This window comes from Labeo rohita, chromosome 9, assembly GCF_022985175.1.
Source record: "Labeo rohita strain BAU-BD-2019 chromosome 9, IGBB_LRoh.1.0, whole genome shotgun sequence".
Taxonomy (NCBI): Eukaryota; Metazoa; Chordata; class Actinopteri; order Cypriniformes; family Cyprinidae; genus Labeo; species Labeo rohita.
Genome location: NC_066877.1, coordinates 31846795 through 31868070, shown reverse-complemented (window position 1 = coordinate 31868070; position 21276 = coordinate 31846795). Strand labels below are relative to the sequence as shown.

Sequence of the window (21276 nt, the reverse complement as noted above, 5' to 3'; positions counted from 1 at the left end):
GACGGGAAAAACCATTTTAGAAAATTTTATGGACTATCTAACCAACATCCCAGGACTTAATTTTTATTGCATTTTGCATTTTATTGCAAAATTTTTATTTTAATTTTTTTATGAATAGCAGATTTCAAAACCAATATGTTTATGTTTTTTATACTGTACATAATATGTAATTCCAAACTTTTTGTAGTGTAATATTCATTTTAAAAGAGTGGGGATTTATAATATTGGTAATTTATTGGCTATAACATGAAAGTGTTTGTCATTTTATTTATTTATTTTTTTATAATTTATTATTAATTATTTTATTTTTAAAATTTTATTTCAAGATTTATAATATTGGTAATTTATTGGTTATAACATGAAAGTGTTGTAATTGTCATTTAATTTGATATATATAATATATTTTATATATTATGTAATAATATTTTATTCAATTATTTGTTTTATGATTTATTTTATTTTATTTTATTTTATTTTGTAGATTTTATAGTGTAGATTTATAATGTTGGTCATTTATTGGCTTTAACATGAAATTGAATATTTTATTTTATATAATAATATTTTATTTTATCTTATTTATTTTATTTTATTTTATTTTATTTTATTTTATTTTATTTTATTTTATTATTTTATTTTATTTTATTTTATTTTTATTTTTTATTTTTTTCAAAATAGTGTAATTTAAAATAGTAATATATAATATTGGTAATTTATTGGGTTTAATATGATTTAATTTAATTTAATTATTTTATTTTATTTTATTTTATTTTTTTAAATAGTGTAGATTTATAATATTGGTAATTTATTGGGTTTAATATGATTTTATTATATATATATATATATATATATATGTATACATATATATATATATATATATATATATATATATATATATATATATATATTTATATATTTATTTATTTATTTTTTTTTTTAATAGTGTAGATTTATAATGTTGGTAATTTATTGGCTTTAACATGAAAGTGGTTTTATTTAATTTAATTTAATTTATTTTTTTAAATAGTGTAGATTTAAAATGTTGGTAATTTATTGCCTTTAACATAAAAGTGGTTTTATTTTATTTAATTTTTTAAATAGTGTAGATTTATAATGTTGGTCGCTTATTGGCTTTAACATGAAGGTGTTTTTATTTTATTTTATTTTATTTTATTTTATTTTATTTTTCAAAGTAGTGTAAATTTTAATGTTGGTCATTTATTGGCTTTAACATGAACGTGTTATTATTATTTTATTTTATTTATTATTATATATTTTTTCAAAATGGTGTAGATTTATAATATTGGTCATTTATTGGCTATAACATAAAAGTAATTATCAGCCAGAATTTCAATATCAGAATTTTAAAAATATGTAAGATATATTTATATATTTAAAAAAAACTCCTCCAAAACTTAATAGTGTTTAAAATACCCTGAAAAATGTATGGAAAATGTGGACACACCACAGGTTAACACCACAATTCAATCAAGACTTTATTTTATTTCATTTTTTTACTTTATTTTATAATGAAATAGTATAGATTTCTAGCCCTGGACGTTTATTGTTTATCAGACAGAATTTCGATGTTGTACATCCGTATTTACAGCACCTTTAATTTGAATGATTTTGTTTGACAGTCCTGATTTTTATGGCACATGGAGGCAGTTTACCTTAGTATTATGTTTTATTTCTTTCAGTTCCCAGACTTCACTCAGAAATCCTTTGTTTGACAAATATAACCTGTTTTTTGGTTGCCGTTTCCTGAGGATGTTATAGCAGAACTCGATCGGTCCCTTGGGTCTTCTCTTACACTTTCAATTCACCGGGTCATTTTCCTTCCTCTCGAATCAATGCAGCAATCAGTGTGTGGTGTTTTAATGCTTCTCTTGTCCTCAGATGCTCTGGGGGCTCGTCCTGTGGTGAGCGAACCCCCTACGGCGCTCCGAACCCTTTAAAGGGCAAAGAGAGCGAGACGTCCTCGCTGTGTTTGTGTGGATGTGGGGTCAAAAAGAGTGGAAGGAAAGGGAGGGGGGCGAGGTCAAAGGTCAGACCCCCCTTGCTGAGAAATGTTTTTGTGAGCCGAAGAATTGCAGCGTTGTGAAAGAAAACATTGTGGTGGGATGGATGGGGGTGGGAGTCCCGAAGAGGCCAAACCTCCTCAAACCAAAGTCAGGTACAGAAAGTGGGATGTTTCAGGGCGTGTGTAGAAGGTAGATAGCAGGTTGCGTACTTCCAGGCGGCCTTGAGATGAGTGGGAATGCTAATAGACTGCTTTCCTTCAGGTGTCTTGAACAGACAGCAGAAGAGAAGATCTTTAGATCACTGTTTTGGTTACATATTCTACAAATCGAAGGTTTTGTCAGGACGTGTCAAGGAACCTTTCACTGTCATGTACTGGTAATGGACTACGTATATCGTACTGTACAAATGAGTCTGTTTTGGCATGTTATTCTTTGTACACTGCAGAAAGAAATGTGCAAAATTTGTATCTAGAACTGCAGCAGCTTGTTACTGCGGCAGAACTTTCAAAGTGACTCTTTTGTACCTTTTATTATTTTATTTTATTTTATTTTTATAAAATAACATGAAATAATTATTGGCCAGTATTTCAATAGCAGAATTTCAAAAATGTCAGGGAACTCCCCAAACCCTTAATGCTACTTATGAATGAGTAATTAATGTTATTTGTTTAAAAAGTACCTTGAAAAAACATAAAATATGATGAAAATATGAAAAATAAAAGAAGATAATATATTTACAATTATATTTGGTTACACCACCAGTCATTACATAAAACTTTTTTTTTTCATTTTATTCAATTTATTTTATTTTATTTTATTTTATAACATTGCTCATTTATATAAAATAACATGAAATAATTGTTGGCCAATAGCAGAATTTCAAAAACGTGGGGGAACTCCCCAAAAACTTAATGTTACTTGTGAATGAAGAATTAATGATATTTGTTTTAAAAAGTGCCTTGAAAAAACATAGTGAAAATATGAAAAAAGAAAGAGAAAATAATATATTTACATTTATATTTGGTTACACCACCAGTCATTACATAAACCGTTTTAATATTTTTGTTTTAATTTTATTCAATTTATTTTATTTTATTTTATTTGATTTTATTTTATTTATCTTTTTTTTTTTTATATAACATTGCTTATTTATATAAAATAACATGAAATAATTGTTGGCCAATAGCAGAATTTCAAAAACATGTGGAAACTCCCCAAAAACTAAATGTTACTTGTGAGTGAAGAATTAATGGTATTTGTTTTAAAAAGTGCCTTGAAAAAACATAATGAAAAAAAAAAAAAAAAAAAAAAAAAAAAAAGAAAAGAATATATTTACATTTTTATTTGGTTACACCACCAGTCATTACATAAACCTTTTTATTTTTTATTTTATTTTATTTTATTTTATTTTATTTTATTTTATTTTATTTTATTTTATTTTATTTTATTTTATTATTTTATTTTTTATCTTTTTTATTTTTTTTTTTTTTTTACATTTTATGACATTGCTTATTTATATAAAATAACATGTTACTTGTGATTGAAGAATTAATAATATTTGTTTTAAAAAGTGCCTTGAAAAAAACATAATGAAAATATTTGTTGGCCAATAGCAGAATTTCAAAAACATGGGGGGAACTCCCTGAAAACTTAATGGAAAGTTAATAAATAATTAATATTTGTTTTAAAAAGTACCTTGAATAAACATAAAATGTAATAAAAATATGAAAAAGGAAAAATAATATATGTCAATTTTTATTTAGATACACCACAAGTCATTAAATAAAACTTCTTTTATTTTATTTTATTATTTCCAAAGTATTATAGATTTGTAACATTTGCTGTTTTATGTATTAGCCAGAATTTCAATATTTTGCATATTACTTAAAAATATGAATGATTTCTTTCTGATTTTGGAACATGTTAAAGGGATAGTTCACCCAAAAATGAAAATTCTGTGATTAATTACTTGCCCTCATGTCACAACAATGGACTATTTTAACGATGTCCTCACTACCTTTCTGGGCATTGATTATGGTAGTTGCGTTGCTGTCTATGTAGGGTCAGAAAGCTCTCGGATTTCATCAAAACTATCTTCATTTGTGTTCCGACGTGAACGAAGATCTTACAGATTTATGAGGTTGAATAATTAATGACAGAATTTTCATTTTTGGGTGAGCTATATCTTTAACATAGGTCGTATTATGTGTCAGTTTTCACATATCTTCACATGTCTTTTCGAGACATGTATATACATTGGAGGAATAAGCGGCAACATGAAACACCCTAGCCAACCACATTGCAACACACCCCAGCCATATTTTGTCAGTAGAATATCACAGAAGCGTGGCTGTTGACTGTTGTCGGACCCAACCATCTTATCCTGGCACTGGAATATTACGGACACGTAATGGGATGGGCTCTTCCGAGATATGTAGACAAACTCCAGCGTTGTGGAGGCATGTTGTACATGGATCATCAACACTCGCACGTTTTCCAGCTCCTCGGGTTCATTCGCAGGTGAAGATGTTGTGTTTTTGCGCTGGTATGGTTGGAGGCAGTGATTGATGTATGAGGTAAACACAAGAGGGTGGATTTGAAGTGTTTGTGTGTGCGTTTAAAGGATTTATGAGCAGTCTTTAGGGTGAGTGTATTTGTATAAGGTGAATTTTAAGGGTGACTGTGAGTGTATGTGTGGGTTTTTGGAGATTTATGCTAAGCCGGCGTGTTGAGGATAGGACGTTGAGGCAGATATATGAGAATGAGAAATGTTTAACGGGCCTAAATTATTGGACAGGCAAGATGAAATAACGCCACTTGGAGACTCTAGTTTTGAGAGCTTTACTGAGGAAAAAAAAACACTGGCTATATCTGAAATCACACACAGTACATGTTTCCTACATAGTGGATGCCACAGGGTTTGCTATATAAGATTTTTTCCTTTTCTTTACCATGCATTTCATTGACCCATATACTTGAAACCCATACAATTTTATTTTATTTTATTTTATTTTATTTTATTATTTCATTTTTTTTAAATTAATTAATTTATTTTTTTTACAAAGTAATATAGATTTATAACATCAGTCATTTGATGTATTGGAGGGACTTTCAATATTTTGCATCTTACTTGAAACCCAAAACTGAATTTATTTTATTTTATTTTCCAAATTATTATAGACTTATTATAAAATTTTATTTTCCAAAGTATTATAAATTTATAGTAAGATATTTTATTTTATTATTTAATTTTATTTTTTACAAAGTAATATAGATTTATAACATTAGTCATTTTATGTATTGGAGGGACTTTCAATATTTTGCATCTTACTTGAAACCCAAAAGTTTGTTTATTTTATTTAATTTTATTTTCCAAATTATTATAAATTATAATAACATTTTATTTTATTGTTTTATTTTATTTTATTTTCCAAATTATTATAGACGTATAACAACATTTTATTTTCCAAAGTATTATACGTTTATAATAATATATTTTATTTTATTTTTCAAAGTTTTCTAGATTTATATAAAAAATATCTATATATATATTTTTTTTTTTCAAAATTATTATAGATTTATAATAAAATGTTATTAATTTTTCCAAAATATAAGAGATTTATAATAATAAGTATTATAGATTTATAATAATATTTTTTTATTTTATTTTATTTTAAGTATTATAGAATTATACTTTTTTTTTATTTTATTTTTATTTTCCAAAGTATAGATTTATAATATGTTTTATTTTATTTCATTTTATTTTTTATTCATTTTATTATTTTATTTTATTTATTTTATTTAACTTAATGATTGGATAGCGAGAATGAAATAACGGCACTTGGAGACTTCACTTTTAAGAGCTTTACTGAGAAAGTAAAACACTGGCTGTATCTGAAATACACGTTCCCTACATAGTGGATACCACAGGGTTTGCTATATCGGTAAAGATTTTTCCTTTTCTTTACCATGTATTTCATTGACCCATATAGAGACTTAAGTTGTTCACTAAGAATTTAAAAAAAGCTCTTCAAAATGGCTAAAAACCCAGTACAAAATATTGGAAACAGGGAGCGATTCGGACCTTGTGTTTTTCTATTTCTTTCTGTAGAAGGAAAAAGCTTTGTAAGGTGACTGTATACATTAGGAATGTGTGTGCGCGTTAGAGACGGGCCTGCTGGGGCTCTGCGCTCCGATCCGCTGTAGCATGCTGCTTTTAAGAGGAGGTGTTTAAGTAACCACTGCTGTAATTGAACATCACTTAAGGGCAGATCTGAATACCCTGGAATGACTTCATTCACATTGTTAATTTACAGATTAAACGCTAAGAGGATTGTAGGTGAATGGCTGTATTTACCACGCCTCACCGGACGCCTACAGACACTTTCCCATGACGCTTGGCGGGGTTTTCACATAGAGAGACCAATGCTTTACAACTGTACTGGGACATAAAACCTAAAGCTTTAACCAATGACCCTATGTTTGTTGACTAGCAGCTGTAATATACTCAGATTCTTAAAACTTTATGAATGGCATATATAATGGCATTATATAACACACTGAAATGGTCAAACCAAACAGCTGTGCTTTAGAAATTTTTCCTACACTTTTGTTTTAATTAAAAATGCACAATAACATGATAACATTGTCATGGTAATTTATATATACAATTTATTATTATTAAAAGGCTGTTTTTAATAATGTAAATTATTCAAACTATTATATATATATATATATATATATATACACATATATATATATCTATATCTATATCTATATCTATATATATCTATATCTATATATATATATATATATATATATATATATTTATATAAATTAAAATATATTATTTTCTATTTACGTTTTTCATATATATGAAAAATGTAAATATAAAATAATATATTTTAATTTATCAAATATAATTAGACATAAATACATATATACACAAAAGAATCTATAAAATCAATCAAATGTATAAAATATTATTAATAAAAAAATGCGCAGTACTGTGAACAGTAGTTTTTTAGATTTTTTATAAAAATATTAAAAATAAGTTTTTAATTTTCATTCATGATTTATTTATTTTTATTTTGTAAAAAATATTGTACTAATTTTTTATTTTTATTTTATTTAAAATTTAAAGTTTACAATTCATTTATTCATTTTTATTTTATTATTTATTTTATTTTATGGATTTTTAATATCCAAATATGAATGAAAAAGTTTTATTCATTAATTTTTATTTTATTATTTTATTTTACGGATTTTTAATATATAAAATTTAAAGTTTAGAATTCATTCATTAATTTTATTTATTTATTTATTTATTTATTTATGGATTTTTAATATCTGAAAATGTAAATTTTAGAGTTCAGACAAATTTGTAATCTTCATTCATTCATTCATTCATTCATTCATTCATTATTTTTTAATGGATTTTTAATATCTAAGATTTAAAGTTTAGTATTCAGACAAGTTTTTAATCTTAAGTCCTTATTTTATTGTATTTTATTTTGTAGATTTTTAATATCCAAAATTTAGAATGTATAAAATATCATCAATAAGAACTCAGTACTGTGAATATACTGCACGACAATAAACAACTAAAAATTAAAAATTACTGTTCTATTCCATTCCAAACATTGCTGACATTAAGCTAATAATTTGAGAGCATATCAATAATTTGACTGTATATCTAATTCCGTGACATTTAGACATTTTTAAGTGTGACTTAAGTGTCCAAATACTTTTTGGTACTCATCCTTGCTTTTCCCTTGAGCAGAGTGAGTTTATGATGGAAACACACCTCCTTTCTTGCCTCAGCGCTGATGGCCGTGTGCCCAGTCTGTGTCTGCTCGAGCTGAAAGGATGGAGAGAAAGTGAATGTGTGTCAGAACCACCGAGAGACAGAATGAAAAGAGGGGTCTGGACCTGCTGGATGAAGCTTTCAGTAACTAAATGAGGGCGTATTAGCAGGCACATTGATACGTATGGCTCATTTAAAGCAATAGTTCAGAGAAATCAGCTTCGTATTGTTCCAAACCTGTATTCCACGGAACAGCACTTCCTGTCCGCGTCCCGCCCCTCTGCAGCGCTGTGAGAAGGGAATGTTATCTTTCTCCTCCAGCACCTCTAGGAAACTTCTGCCCTTACGTCAAGTTCAAAGAAAGCCATCAAAGAGAATCACAGGTGGCTTTGCAGCAGCGTCTCTCTCACACACACCACCATCTGGAATCATTGTTGTCCTGTAGTAACCGCATCTGAAACCAGGTGCTTCTGGAGCTCATAGTGGTGCGCTTGTGGGAAAAACTTCCTGCATGTAGAGGAGAGTTTGACGCAACAGGGGTGACAGCTGAAGCTAGGGCTGATATTTATTCTATGTTCACAATGATTTTGGAGTTGATTATGGAATTAAGATTGTTACACAGTGACCTTTATTGGCTGTTAAGTTCCCTGAAAACTATTAGTTTTGTAATCCCCCCCCCCCATATCTTTATTATTTTACTCATTTTATTTATTATTTGAAACATTATAATCCTAATTTGCTATATATGTGTGTGTGTGTGTGTGTGTTAACAAGTTAATTACTTACTATTAGTTCAGGTTTTTAATCTTATTGATTGTTTGTTTGATTGATTGACTGATTGATTCACTGATTCATTCTTCATTTTTGCTTTATTTTATTTTATAAAAATTAATTTTACTACATTTACTTTATTTGATAGATTTTTAATACCTAAAATTTAGAATTCAGACAAGTTTTTTTTTTTTTAATCTTAATTCATTCATTCATTTTTATTTTATTTTATAGATGTTTAATATCTAAAATTTAAAATTCAGTTAAGTTTTTAATCTTATTCATTAATTTGTTTGTTCATTCATTCATTCATTCATTTTTATTTATTTTATTTTACTTTATTTTATGGATTTTTTATATCTGAAATGTAGAATTCAGACAATTTTTAAATCTTCATTCATTCATTTGTTTGTTCGTTCATTCATTTTTATTATTATTATTTTATTTTGTGGATTTTTAATATCTAAAATCTAGAATTCAGACCAATTTTTTTTTTTTTTTTTTTAATCTTTGTTCGTTCATTCATACATTCATTTATAATTATTTTATTTATTTATTTTTTTGTATATCTAAAATTTAGAATTCAGACTTTATCTTATTCATTCATTCTTTCATTCATTCATGCATTCATTATTTTATTTTATTTTATTTTATTTTTAATATCTTAACATTTTGAATTTAGACAAGGTTTTTTAAATCTTATTCATTAATTCATTTATGTTTTATTTTATTTTATTTTATGGATTTTTAATATCTAAAATTTTGAATTCTTTTAAATCTTCATTCATTCATTCATTATTTTATTTTATTGTATTATTTTATTTTATTTTATTTATTTTTTATTTTATTTTAATACCTAAAATGTAACTTATTTAACTTGTTTGTACAAAAAAATAATGTTAAAAAAATTGGGGTTAGTAAGATTTTAAATGTGTGTGTGTGTGCGTGTTTTTTTTTTTTTTGTCTCTTATGCTTTTATATTTATTTGATTAAAAAATACAATAAAAGCCGTAATATTTTGAAATATTATCAACATTTAAAATCGCTATTTTAGATTGTAATATAAAGTAATATAAATATAAAGTGTCTTCAGTTTCACATGATCCTTCAAAAATCATTCTAATATGCTGATTTGCTGCTTAAGACACATTTCTTATTATTATCATTGTTGTGCTGCTTATTATTTTCCCTCAGGATGAGTAAAAAAAGTTCAAAAGAACAGCATTTGTTTGAAGTAGATTTTTTTGGTAATAATTTTTAGTCACTATTGATCTATTTAATACATCATTGCTGAATAAAACTTTTTTTTAAATTATGAATATATATGCATATAATTTATTTTGTTTTTTTTCAGAATTGTTTTTAAGTGTATTTCATGTGCATTTTGTCTTTGTACTTGCAGATTTATTTCACTTGTTTCTATATTAACATATAGATTTGAAAAAAATATTAAAATGTATTTATGTAGTGATATGGCCCTATAGACAGAGCTATCAGTGTCTGATCACCTGTTGCTTCTCTTCTGAACCTCTAAATCAGTCAGGAAAAGGGTGGTCTGCACGCTGCTGTCTGGAGCCCATCATGCCCTGCTCCATCTGCGCGGTGATCCGCCCCACCTCTTCCTCTCTCCGGGGTGAGAGGCTGTATTGTCTGCTGTATGGATTGGTTGTCTGAATGAGGCTGAGTGCCTTTCCCAGGGACTTAGCGTCTCGGCGAGGGGGCTGTGTATACAGTTACGCGGGCCATGGGAGATGATGTGTGCCCTGCTTCGGGGGCTCGGCCTTTGTGCCCATCTGAGAGAGTGAGATGGGCCATTTGAAAGGCTGGCAGGGTTTGGGGTGATAGGATTGGGTAATTCGCAGCCCCATGCGTTTCAATAGACTGTGGATGGTTAGCCAGCCCTCCCCATGATTCCTGCATCCCCAACTACAGCGTTCCTCAACAATAACCCATATCCCAGAGCGCCCGCATTGTCCTGAAACAATTGCGTAACAGCGGAGCTTGGCCGTATTGTTTTGGCAGTATGTTTACTTGTGTATTCTGAGAGTAAACAAGGGAGTATGAATAGAGGAGCGTGTTATGTTTGTGGGCCAAGATTCTTTGTGTCAGTGTTTCTCAGTTTAATTCAGTTCAGCCTCCTGGAGTTTTGTGAATAAAAGCTCACGGGGTCCCGTCTCACCGTCAGAAGCCCGGACTAGTCTTGTTCTCTGCTCACATAATTCAGATTGAGACATCTTCCTGTCTGGGCTTTTGCACTCTCTTTTTATGTGTCCTGTGGCTTAATCTGTGTATGTACAAATGCATGTACTGAATGTGCAAAATGTGGCAATGTGAGAAAGTATTTTGGTTTCAGATTAGTTGACCCAAAGTGAACATTTTAGCATTACTTACTCAGCCTTAAATTGTTCAAAATAGTTTTTTGTTCCTAATTGTTGCATTGACATGTTGCATTGAATTGGACCGTTGTTGATGGCATGTCCTTTGAGAGTTTCAGCAGAGGGGAAAGATTGTTAGTGAATTTTAGTGAATATTAGTGAAGTGTTTTTTGTTTGTTTGTTTAAATATATACACAAATTTGTGGTGAACTATTTAACATAAAAAATAATCATTATTAACATACAGTAATTGGTTCAGACTTTATTATTATTATTATTATTATTATTATTATTATCATCATCATCATTTGAACAACAACAGGAATACATCATGTTTTATAGTTGTTAATTAATAAAAAATAAGAATAGTAATAAGGATAAGGATAATAAGGATGATAAGAGCATTATTATTATTATTATTATTATTATTATTATTATTATTATTATTCACCAAAACAACAACAAATTTCTGTATTTTATTAGGGTTAAAATGATATTTCAATACTGTACTAATTACTGTACTACTGTACTAATTAAAATCTCTTTTTAAGTTTTATTAATTTTACGTTATTTATTTGCATAAAATTTAGAACATGATGTATTTATTATTATTATTGTTGTTGTTGTTGTTGTTGTTGTTGTTGTTATTGTTGTTGTTATACAACATCAACAATAGGAATATATCATGTCTTATAATTGTTAATAAATAAAAATAATAATAAATAAAATAACAATAATAACAATAATAATGATGATAGTATGCATTATTATTATTATTATTATTATTATTTGCATTACCATTATTTACAGAAACAACAACAATGAAATATTTATGTATGTATGTATGCATGTTTACGCCTAAAATTATATTTCAATACTGTTATTTATTTTATTTTATTTTATTTTATTTTATATTTTATGTTTAGGCCTAAAATGATTTCAATACTGTACTAATTAATAGTTACATTACTTTTTAGTTTTTATTTGTTTATTTATTTATTTAATTTTTATTTTATTTATGTTGGCCTAAAATGGTATTTCAATACTGTACTAATTACTAGTTAAATTACTTTTTAGTTTTTATTTATTTGTTTTTTTATAATATCTAAAATTTAGAACATGATTTATTATTGTTGTTGTTGTTGTTGTTATTGTTATTGTTATTATTATATACACAACAGGAATACATCGTTCTGTAATTGTTAATAAATGAAAATAAATAAATTAAATAATAACAATAACAACATTAATAACAATAATCATTATTGTTATGTTTTTATCATTATTTACAAAACAACATTTATTTATTTATTTATTTCCATAAGAAGAAAAATATTTCAGAACTGCACTGCTCTGTCTGTTTAAATCCAGTCTTCAGAAGAGCGGATGGAGAAATAGTTTCTCTCCTACGCAACTATTTGCTAACAGTTCAGTTTTTTCCCACCTCATAGCTTATGATACAGTTTCTCTTTCATTTCGTTATTTTTGATACATTTTGTATTATATTTTGTATTATATTTTATGCAAGAATTGTTTCTCTTCCACCATCAGTACAAGTATTGATATTTCAGGACTGTATCGCTGCAGAGTTTTTGGAATATCACAGACAAATCATATAGATTATTTTTTTGGTGGTATATTATGCTGATTTTTGCTTTTTGACAGTAAAGATTTTTCAAAATTTTCCTTTTTCACAAAATCAAAAGAAACAACGTACAGGTTTGGAACAACATGGGGGTGAGTAAAACCAAGAAATGTAATTTTTGGGTGAACATTGTCTTTAATAGATCTTTTGCAGTTGACAGACTGCAGTCTATGTAGTATGTGAATGTGTAGATTGTGATAGTATCATCCAGCATCAGTTAAAGACTCACGGATCTCAGACTGGGGCTCCGGCGCATCGATTGTTTCTGGCTAATTAGATTAGACTAATCACATTAAGTTGGTGCCGAGGCGCGTCCTGACGGAGGAATAGAAATGAGACCGTGTCATTGTTGGCACATAGCCGTCAATGTCACACCGTCCCATGGAGTTTCATTCCAGAGAGGTTTGCACATAAACCATCTTTGTTCAGCTTGTCCAGAGAATCTCTTGGGAGAAGACAGCAAGAAATGAACCCTCAAGCATTGCTTTCCATTGAGGATCATAAAGACAAACAGTAGTCGAAAGGGTACAGAATTGAGATTATCTTCCGCTATAATGTTTATAGAGCTGAAACTGATTGAGTAGATGTCTTGTTTACTGCAGCGTCAAACCTTTGAGAATTAGACTAGGATTTCCTGCACTAGTCTCAGTCTATATATCCAGATGTTGACTTATATTGCTTTACATCGAGGAGGTCTGTCTTGTACAGTCGTTTCCTCCATATGCAATAGTTGTAATTTGCTACATGGATTTTCCTCATGCAGCAATTGGCATTTGCTAAGCTCCGCCCCCTTAGTTACTGTTGCTTACTCAGACAAACGTTACAGAATGAAGACACTTGGGAGTTTGTTGTCCAAATGTCAGAAAACACTGGCAAAGTACCAGTGCCAGCTGAACTTCGCTCTCCTCTTTGCGCTGCTCCGTCAGCATCTCAATATATGAGACACGTGGCATATCAGATCCCTGCCAAGCTAGACGGGCAGCCGTAGGGAAGAGCCACCTACGTGGTGCTCAAAACTGCTGAAACTGCAGCGAAATTCATTTGTGCAGGAAAACATTTTGTTAAATACAAATAGTTTTAATAATAATAAAAAATAATAATAATAATAGTTATTATTATTTCATTTATTTTCATTATAACTACATTTTATTTATTTTTAATTTAATTATCTCAAGTATCACACCCAGTATTTTTTTCTGAAATTATTAATCCTATACAACCCTATATTTTCCTCCTTAAACATTTTATACATTTTATATACATTGAAAAAAAACATATTCATTTTATATTCAATATTTCATGTGACCCTTTGACATTTTTAGTTTCATTGACATTCTAGATTAATATTTTATTTATTTATTCTATATATTTCCTGTTTTCATTTTAATTTTAGTTAAGGTTTTAGGAATTTTGTTGTTTTAATTATTTTTTGATTTTTATTTATTTATTTATTTATTTTTAATAAATGCATTTCAGTTAAAACGTGAGTGAGAGAGAGAGAGAGATGCTGCCTTGTCAACTAGCCAAAATTAAGTTCAAGTTTTTTTTTTGTTTTTTTTTTTGGTGTGTGGTTTTACTTTTAGATATGTACAGTAACACTGTGTTGATCTGCTATTTTTTCCCCCTTTTTTTCCAGTCATGTTAAGTCTTTCTACCTTGTTGATTTTACAATGAATCCAAATGCACAGCGTAACATACTCTACCAGTCAAAAATGTAATGTTTTTTTTAAAGTCTCTTCTGCTCACCAAGCCTGCATTTATTTGATCCAAAGTGCAGCAAAAACAGTAAAATTTTGAAATATTTTTACTATTTAAAATAACTGTTTTCTATTTGAATATATTTAAAAATCTGATTTATTCCTGTGATTTCAAAGCTAAATTTTTAGCACCATTACTCCAGATTCTTTTAGGTTTCTTTAATGAATAGAAAGTTCAGAAGAACAGCATTTATCTACAAAAGACATCTTTTGTAACATTATAAATGTATTTTGCTCAATTTAAATCATCCTGGCTAAATAAAAGTATTAATTTATAATTTATTTTCCTAAATAAATAAACAAATACTGACTGCAAGCTTTTGAATGGTATAGTCTATAATGTTACAAAAGCTTTTTATTTCAGATAAATGCTGATCTTTGGATCTTTCTATTCATCAAAGAATCCTGAAAAAATGTACTCAACTGTTTTAAATATTGATAATATATTGATAATAATAATAAATGTTTTTGAGCAGCAAATCAGCATATTAGACTGATTTCTGAAGAAACGTGACACTGAAGTCTGAAGTAATGATGCTGAAAATGTAGCTTTGATCACAGGAATAAATTACATTTTAAAATATATTCAAATAGAAAACAGTTATTTTAAATTGTAAAATATTTCAAAAATTTGGATCAAATAAATGCAGGCTTGGTGAGCAGAAGAGAATTCCTTAAAAAAAACATAAAAATCTTTTTGACTGGTAGTGTACATATAAGTAAATCCCCATGAAATTATGTCACAAGTCACCGGTCATCATGGTTCATTTTTTTAGCTGCTTTACTACCCTCATGCTTTTATTTCTTGCTTGAACATTAAATCCAGGCATGAAAAAGTAATGTCAGACATCATTATGGAAATCTAAAACATGGAGGCCTGAAACAAGGGGTCTGTTTAGGGGAGAACAGCCCATCTAAGCTTCTCAGGTCCAAATGTGCGGTTCCAGCTTACATAACACACCTGCAACGGCCCAAATCCTGTCCGTGACTAGTTTTTGGATGGCCCCTCTCTCCCCTCTCAGCTCCTACTGAGGGTGAAGCACAGGGTGCCTCAGTCATACCTAAACGCAGCTGCGCCATTCCCAAATAAGGTTCTCTGTTTCATCGAGAACGGTCTGGGGTAAATTTTCACTTTAAGAGGAAAAAAGAAAAAGGCGATCTTGGCATTTTGTTTGTCTTAAGACAAGCTGCTGCTTTTGTACCTGCGCACACTGAGAAGAGTAGAAATATAGAAATATGTAAAAGACTTGAAAATATTAGGCACTAGGCAAAGTAATACAACAATTGCTAGAATTATGTCAGCTGGTAACAATTTAGCTATTTACTTATATACAAAAATACAAAGCAGCCCAACTGTTTTCAACATTGAGTATAATCAAAAAAAAGATTCCTGAGCAGCAAATTAGAATGAATTCTGAAGGATCATGTGACAATAAGGACTGAAGTTATGAAATTACATTACATTTCAATTTATTATAGCATTAAAAAATTTAAAATGCAAAATGCAAAAAAAAATTATATATATATATATATATATATATATATGTATGTGTATGTGTGTGTGTGTGTGTATATATATATATCATTATCATTATATTAATATTACATTTAAAAAATATATATTGGTTTTGTGCTTTTTTTTGGCCAATAATTTATAAAATAGACATTTTTATGACCTTTTTTATACTTCAGTTAGTTTAAATTGTCCATTTTAGTTAATCAATTCAGAACTTTGATTCAGTGTTTTGCTTTGTCATGACATGCATTTACAGAACACATTTTTGATATACTACAATCTTTTATGAAAACATAATTAGGTAAATGTTGCTGTGTATTAATATTATTGTTTATATTGCCTAATTATATTGCTTAATTATATTGTTATATTGGTGAAAAACATTAAATATTATAGTGTGTACTATACTATAATATTTAATGTTTTTCACCAATATAACAGGCCTTGATTATTTTTAAGTATATTTTTACTGTATTTTAATTTTTGCAATAGATTTCATTTGCTGTTAGTTTGAAGTGGTGGTTTCTTTGATTGGTCAAGATATTATTTTAAATTATTGTAATTATTTAAAATAATATAAGAAAATTATTTTATTTTATTTATTTATTTATTTATTTAATTTGTTTAAATTGCTGCATATTGCTGAATTATGTTGTTATATTGCTGCAAAGCATTAAATATTATTCTTCCTTGCATTTAAATAGTGTGGAAAACATGCCTTGATTTTTTTTTTTTTTTTTTTTTTTTTTTTTTTACTGTATTTTAATTCTTGCATTAGACTTTTGGGGTTTTTCTGATGTAATTGTAAGTAATAAGATTCTATATTGTGTCTCTATAATATCTCTTGTTTGTTTTCGACTGCAGCCTGAAGAGTTCGAAGCCGTCCACTCCCACACCTTCCGGCTGAAGACGTTCAAGAAGGGGAAGCACTGCGGCGTGTGCAAGCAGACTGTAAACAATGAGGGGCTCATCTGCAGAGGTCAGTCCAGGGGACGGTGGACCGCCTGGGGGCTGTCTTCCACTAGGGACATCTGCCCGTCTCAGCATCTGATGAGAGCTAATGGATAAAGGTTGAGATGTTTGTGAGGGGTGGCAGCTGCTCCCACTGACCAGTCAGTCTGTCCCTCTAATGAAACATGATCATTAACCTGATTAGGCTACTGAGGGAGAGTGTTTGGCGTTACAGGCAGGGCTTGTACCACAGAAGGCCTGCGATGGTCGCTGGAAATTACATCACTGTTTGTATGACTTTAGAGTGAAAGAGCAACACAAGGTTCCTATTACGTCAGGATGGTTGGGGCAGATATTCACCTGTTTTGAGTCCTGCTGTAGTGAAGATTTAGCCGGAATGGAATTCAGATTCCATTATAGAAGGTCCAAAAGTTAAAAGCCAGGTTTACGCATGATGTTTTTGCACTAGTGCCAGGATTCACGCCAAAAGTGAAGTCATCACTTCAGGCTGTTTCTAGGCATAGGCGAACTAGACAGTCACCTGTAGGCATCCGTCATCATTCACGCAGCCTTATGTTATTCCAAGCCTGTATGACTTTCTTCTGTGGAACATAACAGAAAATATTTTTAGAATGTTGGTATAGCCAAAGACCTTCGGCTCCCATTGACTTCTATTATATGGTCAGAAATATAATGGAAGTCAATAGGAATGGTATCTCTACTCCACCCATTTTAGGCTATGTTTACACTAGTGTGTTTTCATTTTAAAATGCGTAACTTTTGTGACGGTTGCGCCAGTCGTACTTAAAAATGGAGACTTTCAAAAATGCTGCAGACCCAGGATCGTTTTTCATTTTAAAACGCTGTTTTAAAACCAAAATGGACTAGTGTAAATGGCTTAAGTGGCCTAAGTATTGGCAAAAAAATAGATTTTTCCATTTTTATCAGAAATACATAATCAAAAATACAGATATTTTGTATATACTACCAGTAAAAAGTTTTTGGACAGTAGGATTGTTTATGTTTTTTCTGCTTCTGCTCACCAAGCCTGCATTTAGTTGATTCGAAGTACAGCAAAAACAGTAAAAAAAAAAAAAAAAATGTGATTTTTTTTTTTTTTTTTTTTTTGTAATAATGTTACAAAACTTTTTATTTCAGATAAAAAGATCTTTGGATCTTTCTATTCATCAAAGAATCCTAGAAAAAAATTGGTCAACTCTTTCAGATATTGATAATAATAATAATCAGCATATTAGAATGATTTTTGAAGGATCACATGACACTAAAGACTGGAGTAATGATGCTGAAAGTGTAGCTTCAATCACAGAAATATATTTAATTTTTAAAATATATATAAATAGAAAGCAGTTATTTTAAGTAGTAAAAATATTTCACAATATTACTGCTTTTGCTGTATTTAGGATCAAATAAATGCAGGCTTGGTGAGCAAAAGAGAATTCTTTAAAAATCTTACTGTTCAAACACTTTTGACTGGTAGTGTAATTGCATAATGTTTACATTAATGACACCATCAGCAAAATAAATTGTGATTTAGTAAAATACCAATGATTTCTACAACCAAAGCCTTGCTTTAGTACCAAAATAATAATAATAATAAAATTTTAGGAAAATATGATAACATATTCTGTATATGTGGATTTAAGGTCTGTATAATAGATTGTGGTTTCCTGTGAAATATTCTGAATATGCATATTATTTTTGATATGCTTTTAATTTTTATATTTATAATTGCATTAATTACTAAAAAGTTTTAAATATACTGAGGATGTCATTAAAACCTTTATTTTATTTACATAATTAACCAACAAGATCTGCCCAGTTAACATTTATGCAACAAAAGGCAATGAGGAAAAAAAGTTCTTGTTTGGTAGTTTATTAATTTACTTACATTTATTTAATCCAGAGAATGTTTTAAAGCTAAACTATTTAATACAGATATTAGGGATGCAAAAATACAGTTAGTCAACGGTTCAATACGTACCTCGGTTTTTAACCACGGTTTTGGGTTTGGTTCGGTTCTGATATTCAGTGTGGGGTTTTTTGCAACAAATTAACAAAATACTTCTGTAAACCTCTGTACACTGGAAAAAGCGTGGTTCAGTATATGTTTGCTTTTTCTTTTGAAAGAGGTATTATTTTTCCGATTTTTACACAAAATTGAATGCATTTCATTCATACTGGACGCCAGAGGGCGTCATCATGCAGAAAATCCAAAGAAGTATCACTGATGACGTTCCGTTCCAGCTTCTCTAATATGGATAAAGGCATCGCTATTGGTGTAACTGAATAAAAACAAGATATAACGTTAAACGTTTTGAATGATGAAATGTAAGAACAATAAACACTCGTCTGCAGTAATGTATGGTTTATCTGTGTTCTTCAAGCCATCTCGTGTATTTTCATAAGCGATTGCTAACTCTTGTTGGACAACAGGTTTAGAAAAGCTTATCCTTGAATGTCATTAGAAGGGAAGATGTTCTGCGTGTGTTGCTTTTTCAAATATAAGCAGGGAAGCGTTTCCTCATTTCAGCACATGAAATCACGGGAACACACAGCAAATTCAGAGAAATAAAACAAGGAAGTTATTTGAAACTGAAAAACCGCAATTCACAAGCGCATATTGAACCATGGATGTCGTACCGAACGGTTCGATATTATATTGAGAATTGTGACATCCCTAACAGATATGGCCTAATGTGTTTACTGTATATTTATTTTTCACTTAATGCATATTGAGATTAGTATTATTAAAAAAACACCAATATGGACCAATCATGATCTAATTGAAATGCTCAGAAAAAGCTCTGGTCATCACAATGTATTTGGAATTATCTTAATTTGTGTCATTGTGTGCTAAAGTCTTTTCTATAACTAAATAATATTAAGCATCCACAGACAGACTGGCACTTTTACTCCCTACCATTGATGAAACACTCAGTCCAGACCATTTTCTTCTCCTGAATATTTAGCACTATGACATATAGGGTCAAAGGTCATGATAGAAAGTGTTCTGGCTTACAAATATAAAGGCAGTATTCATCTGGTCTCCATTTCTTCACTGCACCGCTTTATTATCATCTGTTACATAAAACAAAGCAGTGCCAGCAGAAACTCGGGTATCAAGAAAGGGATTTGCATTTAAACTTTTGGCAGTGCCAATAGCTGCAAAAGCTTTGGCAGGATCAGAGATGTCTGATGATCACCGACGGCAGAAACCTTAAGATCCAGAACAAGTTATGTACAAGACATGGCATGTTTCAGGTTCAATACACATTAAAGTTTAAATGTAAAAGATTAGCATGATCCGAATGGTCTGGTGAGCTGTCCTCTATACGTTATTCACTGATTTTTGTTTTTCTTGTTGTGGAAGTTGACTTGTTTACTTTCACTAACCTTAATATATCCATCCCATTTGCAGCTATTACTTAAAACACCCATTTTGAGGCCCTGTAAATTTTAGCAACAATCCTACTCTGACAAGGACAATGAGTTATTCTATCACATTAGTCTCATGCCAACTATAGATTTTTATGGTAGGCCCTAAAAAAATCCATACTTATTTAGACAAGCAACTCATCATGGGAATTTTTTAGCCTTGAGTGAAGTCTATATCAAAGTTGTTTGCTGTATCTCTGTGTTCACATCTGAAGTTGGTGTTACACTGCTCAAAGCCATTGGCACTTGAGTCTTTGATTGTGCAGATCATCTTGGGTAATGATTTCCATTCAGCATGATAGATCTATTGTCGTGTCTCTTGGGAGCTTGTCCCATCTGAGTGGTATTGAGTCATTGAGTTAGAGACAGTTAAGACTATTAGCTGATTGTGTGAGCTGTTAACCTGCTGCTTACTCCAGTGCACGTCCATCACAACACAAAGGACTGAGTCCTCTTAGTGACCTCTGATGGCTGAGGGCTTTGAAATGGAAAGTACAGGACAGAGAGGTTTATGGTACCCTTTGTGGCTGGATTGGCAAATTGTAAATGCTTTGAATGGGCGTCAAGTGTCTAGATGTCACTGTATAAACTACGAAGTGACGCAATGCAGCAGCATCACAGTACATATACAGTATATGTACTGAAATTTTATCAGCTAAAACATTCTTTTATTTGATCAATGCTCTTTTCAGCGTGAACAAAACTTCACCAAACAGCGTTTGTAGCAGGCTTACTATCCAATAATCGCAAAAATATTTGTACGTTATTACATTTAAATTTAATTAATCATGGAAATAAATGAATACCGTTTTGGCGCTCTTTCAATTGATATATATATATATATATATATATATATATATATTTTTTTTTTAACTTAACCCTTTGTCTTTATTAATGTAGGCAATATTTGAATCTGTCATGAAACAAGTTTTAGTTAGCCACTGTTTAAATGTTTATATTTCAACAAGGAATTGTAGC

The 21276-nt window shown here is 29.6% G+C and overlaps 1 protein-coding gene across 6 annotated transcripts in view; it reads left to right on the top strand.

Moving 5' to 3' along the window:
• The window catches only part of tns1b (tensin 1b), a 312091-nt gene that overhangs the window by 104044 nt on the left and 186771 nt on the right, over positions 1-21276 (top strand). For all 6 annotated transcript variants that reach the window (XM_051119024.1, XM_051119023.1, XM_051119021.1 and 3 more), the window contains exon 2: positions 16756-16870. In XM_051119024.1, the coding sequence (XP_050974981.1) occupies positions 16756-16870 (115 nt within the window). The remainder of the gene's footprint in view (positions 1-16755; positions 16871-21276) is intronic.